The sequence below is a fragment of the Typopeltis vanoorti genome, chromosome 21 (assembly GCF_054136105.1).
Source record: "Typopeltis vanoorti isolate ZY-2024b chromosome 21, IOZ_Tvanoo_1.0, whole genome shotgun sequence".
Lineage (NCBI taxonomy): Eukaryota > Metazoa > Arthropoda > Arachnida > Uropygi > Thelyphonidae > Typopeltis > Typopeltis vanoorti.
This window is the reverse complement of record NC_143569.1, coordinates 49,502,160-49,524,554: the sequence shown is the minus strand read 5'-3', so window position 1 is coordinate 49,524,554 and position 22,395 is coordinate 49,502,160. Positions and strand designations below refer to the sequence as shown.

General features: G+C 31.4%; 1 protein-coding gene across 1 annotated transcript in view; it reads left to right on the top strand.

Moving 5' to 3' along the window:
- Positions 1-22,395, top strand: part of LOC150094841 (G protein-coupled receptor GRL101-like) — a 186,431-nt gene that overhangs the window by 141,066 nt on the left and 22,970 nt on the right. The window contains exons 16-19 of the mRNA XM_090411676.1: positions 4,570-4,641; positions 4,758-4,829; positions 9,576-9,647; positions 22,154-22,225. Coding sequence (XP_090267802.1) covers positions 4,570-4,641; positions 4,758-4,829; positions 9,576-9,647; positions 22,154-22,225 — 288 coding nt within the window. The remainder of the gene's footprint in view (positions 1-4,569; positions 4,642-4,757; positions 4,830-9,575; positions 9,648-22,153; positions 22,226-22,395) is intronic.

Below are 22,395 nucleotides of genomic sequence, written 5' to 3'. Positions count from 1 at the left end.
ATGCAGTGTAATGCAATTGTTGAAGAATACAAAAATAAGTCGAACGTCATTGCTATTTAAAATTCACCAATTTTAGACCATGAACTTTTCAGAATACAAAAATGAATGAATTCATCTTTATATGCAAATATACAAAAATAATTTTTAATGTGTTTTCTGGATAGAATTGCCTATTCGAAAAACGAATGTTCATCGTATAAAACTGGTTATTCATCCGTGATATCTTGCATTTTAAACAAAACGTTGCACATAATGGGGATCTTCATTAGGATTAAATGGCTACGTCCTGCATTTTCTTTTGGAATAGCAAAGGAAACATTTTACGTCGATTTTCGGCCTACGTCCGTCATTGTCAATATCGATTCATATCATGGGACGTTTCAGTATTTAGGTGTTTCCATTCAAAAGAATATTCTGGTACCTCTACTTTATATTCTTCAATTTTCAGAAGTCACACCAACAAAGTGGAATCACGAACAACACTTGAGTCTCACGGGATGGGAGAATTCTTCACCAGCTTCCTCATAGCCCTAATGTTGCTCTCGCTGACCTCCCCCTGTTTGATCCGCTAAAGAAACACTACTCTTTAACGTTTTACAAGACTATGGGGGGGGGGGGGTCCTCTGCGAAACGTACATTATGCAATCGCTAATAATCTACAAGGAAGCTTTAAAAAAACTCGACTAACGAGGAAAGAAATATCAAGAAATATTTAAATAAACCTGTTCGTTTATATTTGAAAATGCTTCGAACATTATCTTTCGTTTGCATATTCAGAATGTCAAAAATACTTCAATACATCAACTTTTCAATACAAAAATACTTCAATACATCATGATGTCGTTAAAACGAAGATCGTTTTAACGACATCACAGTTTCCTATTACCAATCCCGAGAATGTTAAAAAGTACAATACTGCAAAGAGTCAGGAATGCGGTAAAAAATAACAACCATGTCTTAAAAGATATTCTCAGGAGTTATATGCACTTCCTGGATTTTATTGAACAAATACGATACGCGGGTGTAATGTAATGGTAATGAAGAAAGCAAAGAGAGACTTCTATTCTCTGTTCTGTCAACAACCTGTTTGCCTGCTCTTATTATTAATAGATATTTCTTAAGCATATTGATGTAAATTATAAATTCATTTCTAAAAAGCTAAAATAATTTAATATATCTTAATTCTTTCATTTTAAACGTTTGAAAATAAATGTACACCAGTTGCTAAATTACGACTTTATAATTAATATATGTTATCAACTTATGGTGTTTCTAACCTGGGAAGTGTGCTTTTAAGGAATTACAGTAGAGATAAGGAATTACAGTAGAGATACAGATATTTTAAACAAATACATAACGTTTTAGATTGGTTATGGTTATAAGGTAAAAATATCAACCCATTTTTCTTTCATTATGGATGATGAGAGCTGGATAATTTTCCACTTTGTGAAAGAATTATTAGAAACTTGGACAACAACAAAAAAAAAACGATCGATTACTAAAAAACAATTTGCTGTATTATTTGTGATGTTCGTAATAGCAGAGAACCGAGAAATTGTCTGAAGTTACGACTTACTAGACAATTAGACGATGGTGTCGACTTTTGATAGAGTTGCTTTTCTTACTCTAATAAGAGAAAGATACTCGGAAAAATTCGTTGAAACTTGGGAATTGGACGAGCTTTCAAACAATAGATCTAGTTAATTGAGAATTACTGCCCGTTATCTCACGAATAGAAAGACCACCAACATGGTTAGATAGAATGAAAATAAGAAATGTATTGAAAATGGGGCCGTGAGAAGAAACGCTCAGAAACATGTCGAGGAAGAAGTGAAGGAGAGAGAGAGAGAGATTGAGTGTGGGCAGTTTTGTTAAAATGATAGCTGTAACTGAACAGAAATGGTCCGAGTTGGTTTCTATGATTAAGAAATACGAGTTGAATGATCGTTTGCATCGAAGATTTCTATACGTAAAGAATCACAGCAGGGATAATCCAACCCAATAATATGCATCGTTTACTGAAAATCACAGCACCTTGATGATCACGTGTGTAGTCCTAAACAATCTTATTGTCATTATAAAAAAAATAAAACTCTTTGAATTATCTTCTTCGATATTTCAAAGATTAAAAAAAAAGCTTCATCCAAGAATTCGCTAAGAAAACAGCTTTATCGAAGAATTATCTCTAAGAAAAAGCTAAGAATATCTAAGAAACTGCATTATTTAAGGGGAGAAATTCAGAATTCGCATACAATATCTGAGTAGATCATATCAAAGAATGTACGATTATTTTTCGTAATTCGACGAAAGTATAGCAGAAAAAAAACAACAACTTAATTTTCATTTAATCCCTAAATGGTAATGTTGAATTTCACAATTTGACAAATGGAAATGCGGGATTAGAACAAACCCATACTATTAAAGGGATTTATTTATTATTGTTTGTGTGTTACAGCGCTATTCGGAAAAGTTGTTAAGTGCCTTTTTTTATTCGTTTAAGTTATGTATAACATCTGTAAGCTTTCTTTAACCGAAAAGCATTCATTAAGTAGTGAGATTTCTTTGATTGTACAACTTCTTAAGTAATGAAAATCGCACGAAGGATCCAGAGATTACAATTACAAGACAAGAAATATCTAAGACGTAAAGATGTTAATTCCCTTAAAGCTGTCATCATCATTCAGCTAAGAGAAAGGAGAGTTACCCAAACAGCCTTATTTCGGGTCCGCTGACGTTTATAAAAGTTAGTTGTTGCTAAAACAGTCAACGCTGAGCTTGGTTCTAAGAGAAATTGCTTTTTTTTTCCTGTTGAGTAATCGTAAATCTGACTTGGCAACATGAATTCGCCGTAAGATAATTCTTAATGTCATTTCACTTTAGCAACGCTTGCAAAATGCTCTTATTTTTCTCCTAGCAGGATGAGCGTTTAACTATTCAATAAGAATAGTAACATTGTAGTGATTGCAGGATATTTTAATGTTTCGGTAGCACGCATGAGAAGCTTCGTATGAATTTATATAAAAAATTAATTCTAATTGTTTCTCGTAGTAGATTGTAAACTATTAAGAAACTTCTTGAACCGGTCAAAATATTCATAGCGGTTTCAACGTGAAAGATGACATTAATTAAAAAAAATTAAATGATTTTTTTCAGTTAGAACATTAAAATTTGTCACATTTATTTCTATTTTTAAAACTCTTAAGCAATTATTTTCAGTTTCTTTATATTTTTCTTTTTTTTTGCTATCGACATACTTCTCATTCCATCGATATCATTTAAACAATGAAAAATAACAGGCATTGCTGTGTATTTATTTATTTACTAATTATGTAAACATATTTGCATCAAATACGAAATATCAAAAGACTTATGACGTATATATTAAAAGCAAATAAGCATTTTCTATAAGTTACATTACAAAATAATAAAGAATTAAACATTTAGGAAAATTTTTTTTCCTAAAAACATTTAGGAAAAATTGCACCATTTATATAAAATAAATAAAAAAATAATGGAATGTTTAATATAAAGGAATAATGTTTATAATATATAAAATTTCTTATTTTCAAATGCTAAAGTATAATAAGCTAATAAAATTACAGTGGTCTCTTTCGACTAAAGGTGAGTTAGCCGGTCTCATACACAGGTAGGTTTTTTTTCACCCGGAAACTCGGGTTATTCTTCCCCAAAACAGACAAACCTGCCTCGTGAACACACATGGCTACAATCAAAAATGCTTGTGGAAAGGAAGGCAACGAGAATCCACCTTGCGTCATATCTTCCTAGAGAGGGGGGGCACAGGATTAGGACGTTATCCATACTTAAAAATATATTTTAAAATATTAGTATTATGGCGTATTAATGAAATTATTTTTATTTTATTTATAACATAAAAATTCTTATGTTCAAATGCTTAGATATAATAAACCTAATAAAATTTATTTTATTTTATTATAATTTAAAACATAATTCATTGATTAAAATTATATTTTAAAATATGTGTAATAATACAAATAATTTATTAAATTAGTTTTGTTTTTATTTTATTTTGAAATATTCTAATAAATTAATATATTAAATTTAAAATATATATATATATATATATTAAATTAAATTAATTGAAATAATTAATAAGTATAAATTAAACACCTGATATATGGTTATGCTTTCAATGTTTATGAAACGAAAAGGTATATGTTGATGTCTCGCTTGCAAATACTGGTTAATTTCTTATTATATATAAAAGTTATTAATATGCTTATGTTTAAATTTATTAAAGTTAGAGTAAATCAGTCTTCTTCTTATAGTTATTAGAAAATGCTTTTTTATTCTACAATGTTTAAGAAAATTGATTAAATTCTGATTCTTATGATATTATAAAAATATAATGCTTATAACAATCGAATATATTCTTATTATCATTACTGTTGCTGTTATTTAAAGGATCCAAGAACTCATCGACACACACACACAGCGAGACAGCGACACACACACACACACACACACACACACACACACACACACACACAGCGAGAGAGAGAAGTTTTATTTCATCTATTTCTTTTTCAGGGATCTTAGCTTTAATACCATTATCAGCATTCCGAATGAGACATTTTGGAATTTATGGAGGCTCAGAATACTGTAAGTTCCCATTCATGATTAATTTGAAATATTTAGAGCCTATTAATTAAACAATTAATATTGCTTTTTTCATTATGCTTATTAATGCTTAGACATCGTTTTTACATTGCTTTCAGAGATCTAAGACATAATAAATTGCAAGTTGTTTACAAGGATGCTTTTATGGGATTAGCAAATCTAAGATCACTGTAAGTAAATGTATTTTTGTTTATTCATTTGTAAATTTTAATTGAATGTCTTGTTATTTACTTTTTTTCTAAATATATATATATATATATATATATATATATATATAAGAGTAAGAAACACAGAGAAATTGACAGTCATGACTTTTTGAAGAACCTATTCTTTAAAGGTTTCACCTCGGCAAAGAAAGAATTAAACTAGTCATTTCAGTCAAGAAGAATAAAAATACCATCCATATCTCTCCCAATGGAAATGAACGTTTACATTATATGAGGCGTTTGCAAGGTGAGAGATTTATTATGCTGACGTAACTGAAAACTTTTTGGTTTCATAGCGTTCTTCGTTTGCGTTTGCTTGTTCAACATGTATGGATTTTTATCATTTCTGCCTAAACTGCTGTCTGAATATTTGTAAGAACAGCTGAACATGCAAAAATAAGAAGCATTTTTTGGTGAAGTTAAAGGGTTTATTTACGTTTTTCTTTGACTATCTTATTCTATATTTCCAACATTCTTTCATAAATTCATACCGAATTTATAAGTTATATTAGGAGCAGATGTAACATCGTGGGGAGGTTAATGGATGGCAATGCTGTAACCAATAAAGTTTTAACTGAGGCTCAGCTATTGCCGTTACCCAGCCATGACTAAAGCTTTTTAGCTCAATAACACCCCATCCACAGATTTTATTCAATCAAATGAAGGGATAAAGAGTCAAGGAGTCTGTCCATCTCCACCCCCCCCCCCAAAAAAAATAATAGACATTGTTTCGTTATTTTCGTTAGACATTCATTATATAACTCTATTATACCGAAACAATGTTTCTGTATAATAGGGGGTATATAATGTCTATTAGCATTTCACAATTATATATAATTTTCGAACTAGAGTTTGACTTTATTCAAATACTTGACAATATGATGAATATCTGACTATCAATGTTGGTAAAGCTTAATCGAAATTCTCTTTTGATTTACAAATATTTTATATTAATATCTCTCTCTCTCTCTCTCTCTCTCTCTCTCTCTCTCTCTCTCTCTCTCTCTCTCTCTCTCTCTCTCTCTCTCTCTCTCTCTCATATCTTTTTTGATTATCTCTCCGTGATTCTATTTTTTCCTAGGTTGCATAGGTTGCACATGAATCGGATATAACAAATCCAGAAGGAACATTCGTTGCTTTTTATGGAACAGCACATAAATGTCTTGTATGGCTACACAAGAGTGAATGGGTGTAGCTCAGAGTTACTAAAACTACCAAAACACGTTAGGAATTCACCGAACAATTGAATTCCAAAAGCTTTATGTGCACCTACTTACTACGACTTATTTTCTTCGTGCCAGATGACAAATAAAACCGAGATTTTTTTTTTAATTCGAGATACCTCTGTCTTGTGCATCTAATTCTGCTTCTCTCTAAATTTCCCACCAATCCATTCTTATTTCATGTTCTGTCATTCTCTGCCAAGTTAATTTAGGCCTTCCCCATTTCCTTTTTACTTCGGAAAGCCAGGTCAGAGTTACTCTTAGGATCTCTCTACTGTACATTCGCAGTACATATTCAATCCATTTCCAACTGTTTTTTTATTATTATTTCACTGGTGATACTTTTTTGCTTTTCATTATTTGCTATACGTTGGAGCCAAGATATTTTTAATATTTCATGTGAATATTTTGCTTGAAAACTATTTAATTTAGCTTTATGTTTTTAGTTAATTTCCATGCATCCATATAATAATACTGCCTTAACATTCCTAACATTTCTATTGAGGTTCCTTAAAGGTTTTGTTATAGTATTTTGATGATTTCCATATATTACTCAATTTTCGTAAAGCAATATTTGCTTTTGTCAATCTTCGCATCACATTCCTGTCAGTTCCACCTTCAGTATTTACGTTTATTCCCAAGTACGAGGGTGGTATGAAACGTTCTCAGACTCGACCATAGATGGCAATACTATCGGCAAGATTTTTTTTTCTAAGTATGTACATCTGTCATAAGCATCCATGTGAAATTGCAAGTCATTTTATCAAGTAGTGTGTTTTATACAGTTGTCTGAAGCAAAAGTGTTGTTTGTATCCCTTGAAATGGATAAAATCGAGTATCGTGCGGTTATAAAATTCTTTGTAAAAGAAGGTTTAACGCCAAAAAGAAATTCATTCGAAGTTCATAAAAGTTTACAGTCACTCTACTCCTTCGTTTTCGACAATTAGGAAATGGACTTTCGACTTTAAACTTGGCCATACCAGCCTCGAAGCTGATCCACGTGAAGGATGTCCAAAAAGTGTAACAACACCAAAAATCATTGATCAAGTGCATGATATGGTATTGGATGATCGACGAGTCAAAACATAGGAATATACTTTGCATGAAGAATTGAAAATGAAAAAGCTTTGCATAAGATGGGTGCTACGCTTGTTCACAGCAGATCAAAAACACACTCGCATGAAAATATTTGAACGTTGCTTGGAGCATTTTAACAAGAATAAAACTGATATTGTGCGTCAATTTATTACTATCAATGAGACTTGGATTCATCATTATACACCAGAATCCAAACAGCAGTCAAAACAGGAGACAGAAACCGATTGTTCAGCCCCAAAGAGGACAAATTCGGTTCCATTAGCAGGAAAGGTCACGGCATCGGTGTTTTGGGATGCTAAAGGCCTTTTTGCTTATCTTGAAAAGAATAAAACAATAACTGAGGAATATTATTCCGATCTTTTAACCAGACTAGACGAAAAAATTTGTGAGAAAAGATCCGGTTTGCAGAAGAAAGAATCATCTTTCATCAGGACAATGCACCTATCCGCAAGGGTGTTTTGGTAATGAGAAAATTAAGGGATCTGCACTATGTACTGTTAGAACGTCCACCCTATTCTCCAGATTTGGCTCCCTCTGACTTCTATCTCTTCCAAAAACTAAAGCTCTTCCTCGCAGGTCAGCGTTTTTCTTAGAATCAAGAGGTGATTGCAGCTGTAGAGAGGTATTTTGGAGATGTCACTGAGAACCACTACAGGGACAGTATAATGGGCTGAAGCATCGCTGGAATAAATGTATTAGTGTTATGGGAGAATATGTTTAAAAATATAAAAATAATCTTGAAATTCTTGAGACGAGAACTTTTTAGACCACCCTCGTAAATTATGTAAAATCTTAACTTCTTCTATTGTGTGTTGATTGATTTTAACATCTCTGTGGTATGTTCTATTCAATTTAAGAACTTTTTATTGACACTTATTTCAAGACCAACCTTCCAGCTGATTTTATACAACTACTTGCTAGTGATATACAAGCTTTTTGCTTGTATATCAGTGGATTTTGATTATGTCAAAACTAAGTCGTCTGCATAATCCAGATCTTCGAACTGTCACACAGGATTCCTTTTAATTCTTATTCTTACAACTTGTAACTTTTCTCATATGCCAATCAATGATTGTCAGAAAGTAAACCTCACCGTTTCTTAAAGTAAAAATGTGATACTCCTAATCTCTTCTAAAACCAACGTGTTTGTGTGCCTTAACCTATTTTCAGTTTCACTTTTATTTGCAACTGCTCACAGTAGGCTATTCCCTTTAATTATCACGTCTGGTGAGATCTCCGGGTATCCTTTCAGTCTCTTAAATTCCCTTACCACTTATCAGCAGCAGTTTCTTTGGTTGTCTTAAGATAATATAGCATTTCACTTGCTATATTATCATTGCCACGTGCCTTACCTTTCCACTCTTCGTCTTCTTATCCTGTCAGTGTGTTCTTTCCTCTTCTATTAATCTTATTCTTTGCAATTAGTAGTAAATGATTTTATCCCTTATAGAATTTATGTGCTTTTTCCCCCTCCAGAGTATATTTTCCTTCTCACCTCATACAATTTTCCGCTGAGTCCTAATGCTGCAGTATTTTGTGTTTCTTCTGACATACTCTATGTAATTGATCAAATGGACTGTGAGATTTGGCATTTTTAAACATTTTAATATTTATACCTTTCTTCTATGAGTTATTTTTACTTTTCTTAGCATCTAAATAATTGCTCGCTACCTTTATATACCATTCTAAAATTTTTCTATTATGCACCAGTTAGCTGACAATCAATGTATAACATGTGTTGTATGGTACGATTATCGATGCTATCACCTAAACCTTGTATTCGTCTAACTGGTCTAATGTTATGCACTTTTTAACAGAGGCAAAAAAATCGTAATTATTTTGTATTTTGCAGATGGCGCTGAAGATTCTAAGGCCAATATATTATGTATACAATTGACGTGTTTTCTAGGCAAGTTTGATATATTGTGAGGTCAGGACCATATTTACGAGAGGGGAAACTGTGCTACATCTGTATAAATCGCCCTCATTTAAATGAGATTTAAATAAAAAAAACAACTTATGAAGACAAGCAATAAAAAAAGATAATGGATAGAACTAATAGCAATGCAAGTGTACCGAAGTTTGCAAGGATGGAACTGAAAATTATGGATAAGGGGTCACACATGAAATTTGAATTGCAGTAGTCTAGAAGCAGCGATTTTTAAATTCACCATTACGAACGTCGCATTGGTCTATGCATTAGTGAATCTGAGGAAGTAATGCGAATTTGAATAACGGTAACCAAGAAGTAATTGTCTTATTATGTTTTGATAAAAAATATTTAAATAACTGCTCGAATGATTAATTTCATATAGATTTTTTAGAACTCATCATCTAATTTTTGTTTTTCTAATTATTTAATATGTTTTTTCTTATTTTTATATTTTAGATTTTTGAAAGGAAACTCGATTCGAAAAATAGGTTCTCTTGCTTTCAATGGTTTATCATCACTGAAATCTCTGTAAGTATAATGGTATACTTTCATCACAGTATTCTTCCTTTTATACATAATATCATGTAGTAGCAGGATTATTATTAGAAGAATGTTTCTTCGCTCGTTTGTTTAATATAAAATGCGGATTCGAATGCCACCTTAAAATGGACGTTTGTAAAATACTGGTCCGGAAGAGCTTACATAGGCCTTGAAGTTTATAAGGCTTCTTTAAAAAATGACGTACTATTACCCTTGTAACCATAAGTTCTGTTTTAGTAGCTCATTGATAAAATGCTGGTTAATACTTGCAAACATTATGCGTTGTATCAAATAGAGAACCAATCAAGGTCAAGGAATATCAAGGAATAGAAATCCCAGGAATGATCTAAGACAATCAGAGAACTTAACAAAAACTGGGTTCATAATATTTCGAACATCCGTCGAGTTATTGCCAAGATCTAGATTAATCAAACAATCATATAGGGGAATGGAATCTAAGCATCATATGCCTATCGATAAGTAGGTATTGATCTCTAATTATAAGAGATTCAGTCTTTCATGCACTCTCTCTCTCTCTCTCTCTCTCTCTGTATTACGTTTGATAATATTTTATTCGTGACATTTTCTCCCTATGCAGTGAATGCTATTGGTAGTGATCATTATGTGGATTCGTTCAAGATAAATCCACTAAAAATGCAGTGAGTTTGGAACTGAAATAGACAATGTTGTTGTTGTTCATAGATTTTATAACAGCATACGATAATATGGCTAGATGTGACTTATATATCCCAGTAGAGGAATCACAGATATTGTGGGAACTTATTGTGCTATTCAAAGTTACAATGAGAAACACTGGATGTCAGATTAAAACTCAGAACCACGTTGTCTGGTGATATCAAAATAATGTTCGATGGCGGAGGCCCTATCTTGCCTACTGTTCAATAGTGCTTTAAAAGGATATCAGAGAGTATAAAAGGAAAGCATAAGAGGGGAAAGTAAGATAATATTAGCATAAGATTAAATATCTGCTAGAAGTCAGTACAAATTCTTTTTCATATGTATTTGAAATTATGTATACCTTTACATACCTTGTTCTCAAGGGAAATTTCGTTTCCCTTGAGAACAAATTGTAGTTGAACTATCTATTTCCAGAAGGAACATGCTCTCAAGGGAAACGAAATTCACGATGTGCAAAATACTTCCAAGACGAGTATTAACATATGACTTTGAAACCTCAGTATTATCAACGACATATGAAAGATCCCGAGGTTTATTTCAAAACGTTATCAGATACATTTTTGTAGCAGTACAAGAGAATGGTGTATAGAGGAAAAGATGTAACCATGAACTATATAGATTACTTATTTAGATAGATAATATCAAGCACATTAAAATCAACAGATTAGGCACGGCTGGGCATGTTATAAGTACGGATAATAACGGGGTACTTAAGAATTTCGATACTAGACTAGGCCAGAATGAAAACAGAAATTGGAAGAACTAACTGAGATGGCAAGAATGGAGTGATCCAAGGCAAGGCTATCGAAAAAACTGTAGGAATTCAGAAATGAAAACGGGAGATTGGCAGAAGCTTCTGAAGAAGGCGAAGTTCCATCAAGGACTGTTGAGCCACTGAACGATGATGATGACAAAATATATACAGTATGTGGGAGGATAAATCACTAAGAAATATGTGATTGATTACAGTAAGGTTAATTCCAGTATAAAAATCGTATATTATCTAGAAATTATATAGGATATTCGAAGAATATGAGGATTAAACTAAGGGAAGAGAAGTGGTGAAAATTAACCGGCGAGAATTAACTTTCAAAGTGCTGCGTATCTCCGTATGTATGTCCTCGTTTATAGTATCACTTTTACTGGGCTGGATAGTAATCAGAAAATTATCAGTTATCCGGCTAACAGTATTCGTGATTATTTCTGCACTATAGCATTGATTAAAGATTAAAACAGAATGTACAGTTCTGCACGATTTAAACTGTGAATAATAACGACAAATGACTTTGATAATATAAAAGAAAATCCTAGAAGTTGGAGGCATCCCAATTTTGGACGAACCTTTCTAAAATCAAATGCCATCACGCAATGAGTTGCCACCACGCACGAGCCTCCATTATACAATCTTCAAACGAAAGAGCTCATTAAGAATTTTGCGCTATACTTTTTTAAAATATCCAGAGCAAATGCTTAAAGTTTGTCGAATTTTCTACGGCATTGCCTAATGATGAATGGCAAAATCAAGGAAAGGTCGGTCGTAGATTGACATCGATGGAATACGCATTTCCGAACATTAATTAAGCGAAAATTTTGAACACGTACTTAAGGAGCCGACTATAATGAGCGTTTCCATTACTCTTCAGAATTGAATCGAGATTCTAAACTAATGGAAGCTTTCCGAATTTTTATTTTTAATTTTAACTCAATTTGTAGGAGTAAAAGCTGTGTTTTTTTGGAAAAAGCACGGTAAATTTCGTAAATATTTACGAAATTTATCATTTTAAGCAGATTCTTATGAGAAATGGAAAGAAAATAATTAGGAGCTATTGAAAACGATGACGTAAAAATCAAATAATGAAGACAGAAACAAAGAAAGAACGAGAGGAAAAAAACATACAGTTAATAAGTACAGAATTATTCAGTACATCAGAAAAAATTCTGGTTAATTAGAACACTTATAATTGACAGTTAATTATATTTCTGATTTCATCCATTTTTACGGTACCTTAGGGCGAAAGTGATAACGTCGATGCCACTCAGCATACATAACTCCAGCCTTAAGGTTATTTGGCGCAAATTTCTTTTTAATATGTACGTGCTAAGATAACATAAGAATGAAAGAGTAACATAAAGTATTTCTAATAATATACTTTGGGTTGCTACGTGCCTTGAAAGCAATGCATGACGCACGTAAGTGCAATGAAAAAATAAACGTATCAACTTCACTCCGCTCAGTACTTCAATATTGTCATATTTCATATTTTGGAATTCTTCTGTGTCAATTTATCTGGATCTAAATCTTTCTCTGTTTTTTTTTTCCTACCATTTTATCAAAACCAATTGCTTTAGTAAGTTTCCCAGTCTGTTTTTAAGTGACCCAAAGCACCTACGAACTCTGCTTCTCAGGTGGTATGGTGGTGGCTCTGCTCATTCTTCAATGCTAGCAACGTCCAATTATTTCCTAATATCTTTATGTTTAATATCATTCTGCCAATGATGCCATATGTTCATTTCTTATCAAAAGTTCTTTTTTCTGTGGTCTCTGGTCTTTAGATACCTATGTTATTTCTATCCGTATGTTAAAATTGGTGTGAACATTGTGTATATTTGGCTATTTTTTTTCATATACAATATAGTTTTATTCTTCACTAAATCTGTGCTTAAATAGTTGAAAAGTTTAACTTGCTCTATAGGTTCTTCATTCAATGAACTTTTAAGCAATTTTATGCAATTTTATGCAATTCACCCATTTAGGAAAAAAAAATTAACGTAATCCTTGGATTTTATTTATAAAATTTACTATTTTATTTTATATTATAAGATTCAGCATTTTTGTAATAAAGGGAATAGATGGAGCTATTTTTATCTCTAATTAACTAATTAAGGTTTAAAAAAATGGCTGGTAGCCAGATTCCAGTCTCAACTTACTGTAATATCTCAGACTATAGCTATCAGTGATTTTATATGCACCACAAAATAGTACGACAGGCAACCTCTCCAATGTCGTAGTGCTAAACTCTAACAGGTTACAGTATATTATTGTTTGAAATAGTGAGGGTTCTGCGGTGGATTTTCATCAGTTGTGAAGTTAAAAGATCAAATTTTTGGGAAGAGAACGTTTACTTACTTGTGCCAAAAAGCGACTAACAAGAGCAACTGCTGAAAAACCCAGAAAAAAGTTTCTATAATCGGCAACCGCAATCGAACCAATAACGGTCTTTGTAAGGGATGTTTAGTATTCATTTCGACAGGATTCCACAGACATTCTTGATTTTTTTTTTTTTTTTTGATAAATGAAAATATTAAATCTGAAACGTAAAATATTTTGATTTCATCTGTTATAAGATATGAAACAGTAGATGAACCGAATAAAAAGAATGATATGCGAAGCTTTTATTTTATTGTAAAATATATTATTTTAATTCGTTTTGCAATAATATAATATCAAGAAATCTTAAAATAATGTATTTTTAATATTTCATTTTATTTTAAAACTATTCTAATTTTTAATTCTAATGATATTTTAAGGTAATATAAAATTTTAAAATAGATCATCGATTATTTGTTAAAAATTCTCAGGGAGTACATATCTTTCACGCAGAAAATTAAATGAGTTGAATTTCTTTCCAGAGAGAGAGAGAGAGAGAGAGAGTACAGAGAAGTCTAATGCTTGTTTTGGAGTATTGTTCGTTCTCTGTTACTCGTGTAATGCCATGAAGGAGTAATACTAATAGCGTTATCATTATTTTAAGTCAAAGTTTTCAATAACGTGTGCATCAAGCGTTTTGATAGTTCTATATTAGAAAAATTAAAGTCGTATAATATTCCTTCATTTTATTCATTCTCTTTTCCTTTATCTGTTTTTTTTCTCAGTGGTGATACAGTAGACCAGCGATCTATATGCATAAATATCAGCTGTGGTCCACACCGATACTTTTTTTTATTTAGAATTTAACGTCTGGCACGATGTCGATGACAACAACAAAAAATTGTCTGCAGTTACCATTAAGGTGTTAGACTAAAAGAAGAAAAATATCGACAGTATAGTAGATAAGAGAGCTATGCAGACAATGAAGATTGACAATATTCAATATGGAATCGTATGAGGCAGAAAGTGTCATTTATATTACAAGACAGACGTAAGAAAAATGCTCTGAGCAGAGTAAAAGATGACAGTTGGCTTCCATCGACATGGTCACAATAGAATTTAATCACTGCTTTCCAGCAACACTGTTATTCGATACTAATATTCATTATTTACAATAATATTCATAAGTTAAGATTTAATATATTTATAATACTTTAGACGTATTCTGTTTAAATAAAATGGCTAATCTATTCAGGCTTTTAAAATTATTATTAAAAATAAAAATAAAAAACTGAAATTTGAACTTAAGGTTCAAATTGTGTATAAATATTCCAATGGACACGACGTTGAATTTTATTTAAAATTAATGCTAAAAAGTTATTGAATACAATTAGATATAATATTGTTTAACTCACTTCCTTTTTCCTTATTATCATATTAATTGCACTTAATAATGTAAATTATTATACCTAATCATTAATTATTATGAATTGCAATTAATTATTGATTTTTTTTTATCCTGTTGTTCTATTTCTCGACACTGATGATGTGCTGTAGGTTTTGTGTTCTTTCATTTTTGGATCAAATATAAATAAATAAATATTATTATCATTATTATTATTATTCGTGACACCTCCAAGGAGTCCGAAGACTCATTGGAGGTGTCACGAATAATACTGTCGTTCTTCCAATTGCGCTACGGAGGGATTATAATATTTATTGTATTATTTATGTTGCATATTTTATGCTATGTTTAATTTTTATTATATTTTATATTACATTTTATTCCGTTTTTTTATTTATTAATGTTATTTTAATTACGTTATTTTTTTAAGTGATTCTGCATGCAGCAACAACTAAAGAAATAAAAAAATGTATTATTTATGTACGATATTATAATACTGACGGAATAAACATATAGACGATTGCTCCTGTCACCTTGTGGATATATCTGAAACCTACTGTTGCCATGGAAACACGACGACATATAAGTCATATCACATTCATCATAAACACTTTGATCATAAAGAGAAGCTATTTTCCACGTGTTGATGAAATTTGCAAACGCGATCCTCACAAAGTAGGAAAAGGAATTAAAAATGCAAATGCAATTTCGCTAAACTAAAGGTCGCTACTAAACTAAACCCTTCTGGTCAGCTCAAAGAAAGAAACAAATCTCTATGGGAATTGTACTTCAATTTTCTTTGAGTACTCATCTCATATGCAATGTTTTTCTTATAATAACTAGAACACTTTACATAAACGTGCCATAAATTTCAATCGCATGATCGATTTTTTCTCCCGCAGAATATGTGCTCAACAGGCTGATCATTAAGAGGGTTTTCTAACGAAATACATCGCGTGGGTTTGTTTATAGATATTTTTCCCTGTAAGACCTTGGAAAAAATGAGAATAATTTCATCCATTTATCACCTATACAATTTCTTTCTATTGATAAACTAAACAAGATGCACAAGTTCCTTTATATTTGCTTCTGAAAATTGCTACCGCATTTCTTATATCTAAAAATTATAACTAAAAGGAGAAAAAAATCAATCGAAAGAATGCTGTTTATTCTTCAAGACATTTCATTTAAAATGAACTGTCTTGAAACAATACTTAATTAAATCGCTAAGTTTCGCGTACTTTAATTAGATTTCAACTCATAGTTTTCTTAAATTATAAGAAATTGTCGAATTTCCTCGGGCTCAATCACCCTGTGAGATGAAACAGAGCTAGTTTTTTTTTTTTTAATTTTCTTTCGTTAATTAATCACTATAACAAGTACAAAATTGCACATCGCTTACTGGATAAAGAAATTTCTCGGAATTTATGACCCAACCCAACTAGGAAATGGAAGTCAGATATTCTTCGAGATATAAGATTGCTTAAAACTGTAATGGTTGTTCTTACGCTGAAAATAGCACACACACACACACACACACACACACACACACACACACACACACACACACACACACACACACACACACACACACACACACACACACACACACACACACACACACACACTAACACACACACACACACACACACACACACACACACACACACACACACACACACACACACACACACACACACACACACACACACACACACAAATTCCTGATTTGACCAAATCGAAGATTTTTCAAGTCAAGTACGGTTTTATTTTACTCAACATCAGTGGCGGCTCGTGGTTTGAAATCGTGGGGGTGCTGAAACTTTCGAATATACATCACACTGTAAGTGCAGTGGATACATGTTTGGATAAAATATCAAGAAGTATGGAAAAATTTTTTTAAAAAATTAAATACGAAAAAAAAATTGGTTATTATTGATAAAATTATACAGTTTAGTATAATTCAAAATTATTTAAAAATAAAATCCATTCCTTTAATTGTAATTAAAGGAATGGATTTACAATTTTTGGACATTATAATTAAATCCTTTAATTGTAATGTCTAAATATTTAAAGAGATGGAGTTAAACACGATAAGCAGTACAACACTCTACTATTGGCGCAAACTGGCATATAAACAACAATGGAACTGCGCGATGGACAGTGCCGCATTACGCATTAGTTCGCCCACCGATTAGAGATCCTTCGACACTTCTGCGCATCTCAGAAAAAGGAGAATCCATTCCGATAATAGGGTAATTAGTCCGTATAGTGGGATGAGTTGTTTATTATTACCGGTCGGAAAATTAACTTCTCTTTTATGATTATTGTAGTTAACTATGTTGCTTGGAAAAAAGTTGGAAAATTTTACCTATAAAGCACGTGATTTCGCGTGTTGGCGACCAATTCGGACGTCCTTCATTTCTTTCTCCCCTTCAGCATGAATCGACTATTCTTGGAAAGACGCGAAGCAGGAACCTACAAACGGTTGGCGAACTATAATTGCTCGCATCTCATTATGACGTGCATATGCTTGCGCGCTTAGCAGTATGATACTGTGGTAAACACAGTGCTGCTAGCGTCCTTCGCCCTCCTAAGTGCTACAAATGGATTTTTATTATTTTTTATACAAAATAAGAGAATTGTATAGGATTGTTGATGATAAAATTAAATATTACGAGCAAATATAAATAAATTAATAAATATATTTATATATCGAAAAAAAACTGTGGGTGCTGCAGTTCCGCAGTGCCTATACACGAGCCCCCTTGCTCAAGATACAATAACGTAACACCGAATGGCAATATTCTAATTTAAAATTAAAGAGTAAAAAACAAACAAACATGACTATACTTCAGAATTCACAAATAAGCGATAATTAATTTGTTAACATGGACTTCGTATCGTTCAGGATCGATATATAACGTGTCATGACACATTGCTTTACAAAGCTGAGGTGTCCGTACGTCGAAGTGCGCCACGTGGACAATTTTTGTTATCTGGAAAAACATTCGAGGAGCACTCTCCCTTATTTCGAATGATGTGACTAGCTTTTAAATCTGGAATGATTAAACTTCCCGCCGATAACTCCTAAGTAATATGTTTCTATTGCTCAGCTCAACATAAGTGACATCAATTTTCGTTACATTACAAAAATATATAAATTACTTATATATTTTTTTAAGTTTATATATATTTTTTTATCTCATACACTAGAGGTCTAGAGATCTACAAGCACATCAGTGCCATGTGTAGGGTGAAGATAAGGACTGAGATAGAGGTTTATTGATGTTTTTGTTTTCTTTTGAAGAATTGCAGGTTGAAGTTGTTTGGAAGATTGTTCCCAAGGACAAAGTTGGGCGAAATAAAAGAGAAAGAGGAGAAGCAGGTTCGATGTGTTTGTAGTTGTACAGAAAAATGATTCTGAGCAGCTTTTGCTCCTGTATTAACAGGTGCAGCCGATCTAGATTCGAAAATAATTATACTTTAAATTATCGATAAAGTTCTAAAATAGGAGATTAAAGATCATTGCAAGGGGCTCGTAATAATTATAGTATTACCTTACCATTTGTGGGATTATTTTAGTATTGGTATTTGTAATAATGCTTGATGAAAAAAATATATAATATTTTTGTTATTGTCTAAATTGAATGAAAATGAAACTGAAATTTTATAAAGTGAAACGAACATAATAAATAATAATAATCTGTGAATCCTTTGTAATAGTTTCACCTGCTTGATTACTTTTAAGCTATATACGAGGCGGGGGGGGGGGCTGAAAAAATTCTGATAAACACCTAGAACAAAAATCTAACAAGGGAAAGACTTTTTACTCAGAGGATTGCAAATGATGGAGCAGCGTTGTAACAAGTGTAGAACACTTCGTGGGAAATATGGTGATTATGACAACTTCTCAGCACACTCTCGTATGTTATGACTTATTATAAATGCATAATCATTGTGAACTAACTGTAAAGGAGTAATAACTGTGATTATTGGCTACTTAATGGTAATATTCGAGATTTATTTTACTTTAAACTAAATGTTTAGTTTTGAAATTTTGCTCTTAATTTTTATTTCAGTCATAAAAGATTGTGTTGTTATGTTTGACTACGCTATCATTTTGTTTCAGTTAGCTTTAGAACTTGTATTTTTCTCTATTGTTACGTACAAATTAACCGATATTAATCAGTTAAGTATTTCTGCCCTAATTGGGTTAGTGAATAACACTTTCGATCTCCAAGTAATAGGCAATTGATTCGAATTACTCTGTGAGTAAGGATGCTTATGAATGTTAGGTTGCAGATGAATTTAGTCGCCTGGCATGAGATCAACCAACTTATTCGAGATTTAAAGGAGCATGAAAGAGCTTCATTTGTGTCTGGAGTCGGAATTCCAGATTGCATAGCCCTTAGCCCACCCATGGTACTAATCTGCAAACAGTACATACAACCCCAATGATACTGAGTTACCGTATATACGCAACGCCGTATATCACATGTATTATCACGTGTATTACACTAACGTTGAGAAACTGAGCTAGAAAGCGTTACTTAAAACTTAATAAGATATATTCAATGAAGTGATCGTTACTATGGTAACCTGACAGCTTATTCTAATACCAAATTCATTAACAGTCTTGTATAAGAGGTTAAGTAGATATCGTTATATTATAAAATATATTATAGTTGCAGCCTGTCTCAGTGATTATGCATTGTATGTATGGGCTATCATCGCTGAATGATAATAATTCATTTCTCTTTTCATAATGGAAACTTTTGTCGCGTCATTTATCTAGTTTATTAGATAATCAGGAAACTCTCGTGTTATAATCTCAACACTGAAGATTTTTATGGTTGAATTTGAACGCGGTGTTCTTTAATTACCACGTCTGTTGTGGATTCTGACTCAGCCTTCGAATCTCATAAGGTAGCGCCTTTCTATTAATTATGCCCAACATGGCGAAGTATTTTCATCTCAGGACAGACACACGAGTGCACTATAATCACATCAATTACTCCCGAAGATGTTCCAAAGTTTCGGGTTTCCACACGTGTCCGCTTAAGCATCAGATTAACTTAGTCTAAATTATTCCCACACAACAGTCACTTCTCGTTAAAATGTGACCACGTGGATTAACAATAAACAGAAAGCGGCATCTTTTACAATTACTGCACAATGTATTCATCGGTCGATAATATATACCATCATTATTTATATTTTTCACTGATCATAATTCAATATTAATAAATAATTAATACCATGTTCATATAAGCATCAGATACAATTATCCTGATTTGAGGTCACTTGTAATTACTAATTGTGGAAGTCGAGTTTCCCCAAGTTTCTTTGTTTGTAACTTCACACAGTGAACAAAGGAGAGTGGAAAATATTAAATTACCCAAAATGAAGTCTGCAACAGAACTATTTTCTTCGATATCCTTGTGAACAAGGCAGTCAATTTTTGAAAGCAAAATCTTCAATAGTCTTAATAAATACATGCTTAAATGTACCTCAATTTAACAAATATTTTAACTTTAATGATAGTTCTATAAAATTTCTGAAAACCTACTCTTTCATAAGGTTAATAAATTGTACAATAAAATAAATTAAAAATTAAATAATACATAAATACATAAAAATTTATATTTGCAGTGAATTATTAGAATAAAATAAAGTGTATAAACTAATTAAAAATGTATCTGAATTAATGAATTAACAAATTCAAAATTATCGCTATTAATGGGTTAAAAATAAAAATTAGTGTAATTAATTAATTACAAAAGCGAAATTAGTTTGATTAATTTATTACAAAGTCAAATTTATTTTAATTAATTAACAGAATCAAATTCACCTTAATTAATTAGCAAATCAAATTTTCCTTAATTGACACAACATTAATTAAAGCCGGATAACTCATTAAATTAAACATTTCTTTTGATTTCTTAATATAAAATGAACTAAATAAAATGGTGGCTAATCATCGATTATGCATGTTTTACTAAGTGCAATAATAATTATCACTGAATATGCCAGCCTGGACGGAGAGTTGTAGAGTAGATGCCCTCCCTCGGTGAGTCTTTGGGCTCCCTGGAGGTGTCATGTAATAATAATAATATTTCATAAATAAATAAATTTATTAAACAAATATTTAATAAATATATAAATAATGCGATCAAAAATTTATGTTCATATATCAATGAAATAAAGAAATAATAATAAGTAAATAAAATAATAAAAACTAATATTTGTACTGAATAAATAAAACAAAAATTATACTTATTAATTAATAAAGTGCATCATTAATTAACGCTGGATAACTCATAGATCTAAATAATTGGCATCTCATAAATCGAAGTACCGTCTTCCGAATTATTATACGAAAGTAAACTGAAGTTTTTTGTTTGTTTCTCTAAATCCAATAACAATTATTAATAGTTCTTTAATAAATGCATAAATAATACTATATGATAATTCATCCTTATAATTTTATTCCATATTCAGTACACTATTATTATATACTTTTATCGATTATAACTATAAGGAATAATAAAAATAAATAATTAGCTAATATGGTTTATAAACAAATTCAAAATTTCACTAAGCCTTTGAAACTTTGATTTTTATTTTCGTACAATAAACATTTAAATAATAGGAAACATTACTATCTGTAATATTCAAATGACTGAAATGTAAAAAGAATTAAATTAACAACTCACTTAAATTTTTTGAAGAGATATTGATATGATATTGAACTGCCTTTTCCAGTTAACATTTTTTATTCGTATAATATTATTCATATTACAGTTTATTGTAAAGACATTGTCCGAATAGTGATTTATTTGTTCATATCAAATACTGTTACATTTCGATTAACATGTTCAATTTGTTTTCATTCCACCTTCATACACCTTTGCATACAAAACACTATGTTCCTCTGTATTCGAATCTGAATTAATATTTCAAGAAGTGTATAGTAATGAGGTCCTGCAGATGCACCTCATTTTGAACTTTGAATAACAACTGAAAATACTGCTAACGTATTGTTTAAAATAACTCTCTCCCTGTATTTCTAGGCTTTTTGGACATCTCGTACCCGTAGTTATATGCTGCTACTTATTAATTTATAATTTGTTTTTCACAATCGGCTTGAATAGTTGTTACCACTTAATCGAATACAAATGTGAAAACACTATACATCCTTTCTAGCTGTCATATTTGTATCATACGTTTAGTACCTATTTTGGTATTTATAGAAAAAAAAGTAACTTAACACATAATTTCTTTTGTATTTTATTTCAGCGATCTTAGCAATCAGGGAATTATGAACATCTCAAGAAATTCTTTTCTAGGATTGAGATCTCTTGTGATTCTGTAAGTTACGTGTTGAAATATTTAATAAAAATAGATATATGCTTTGTACATTTATCAGTTCGAATATTTATTGCTAATTATTGCATAAAATGTTCATTTTTATTTCGATAATATAGGCAGAAGTCAAAACATGCAGAAAAAGAGCTATGAGAAAAAAATAATTTAATCAT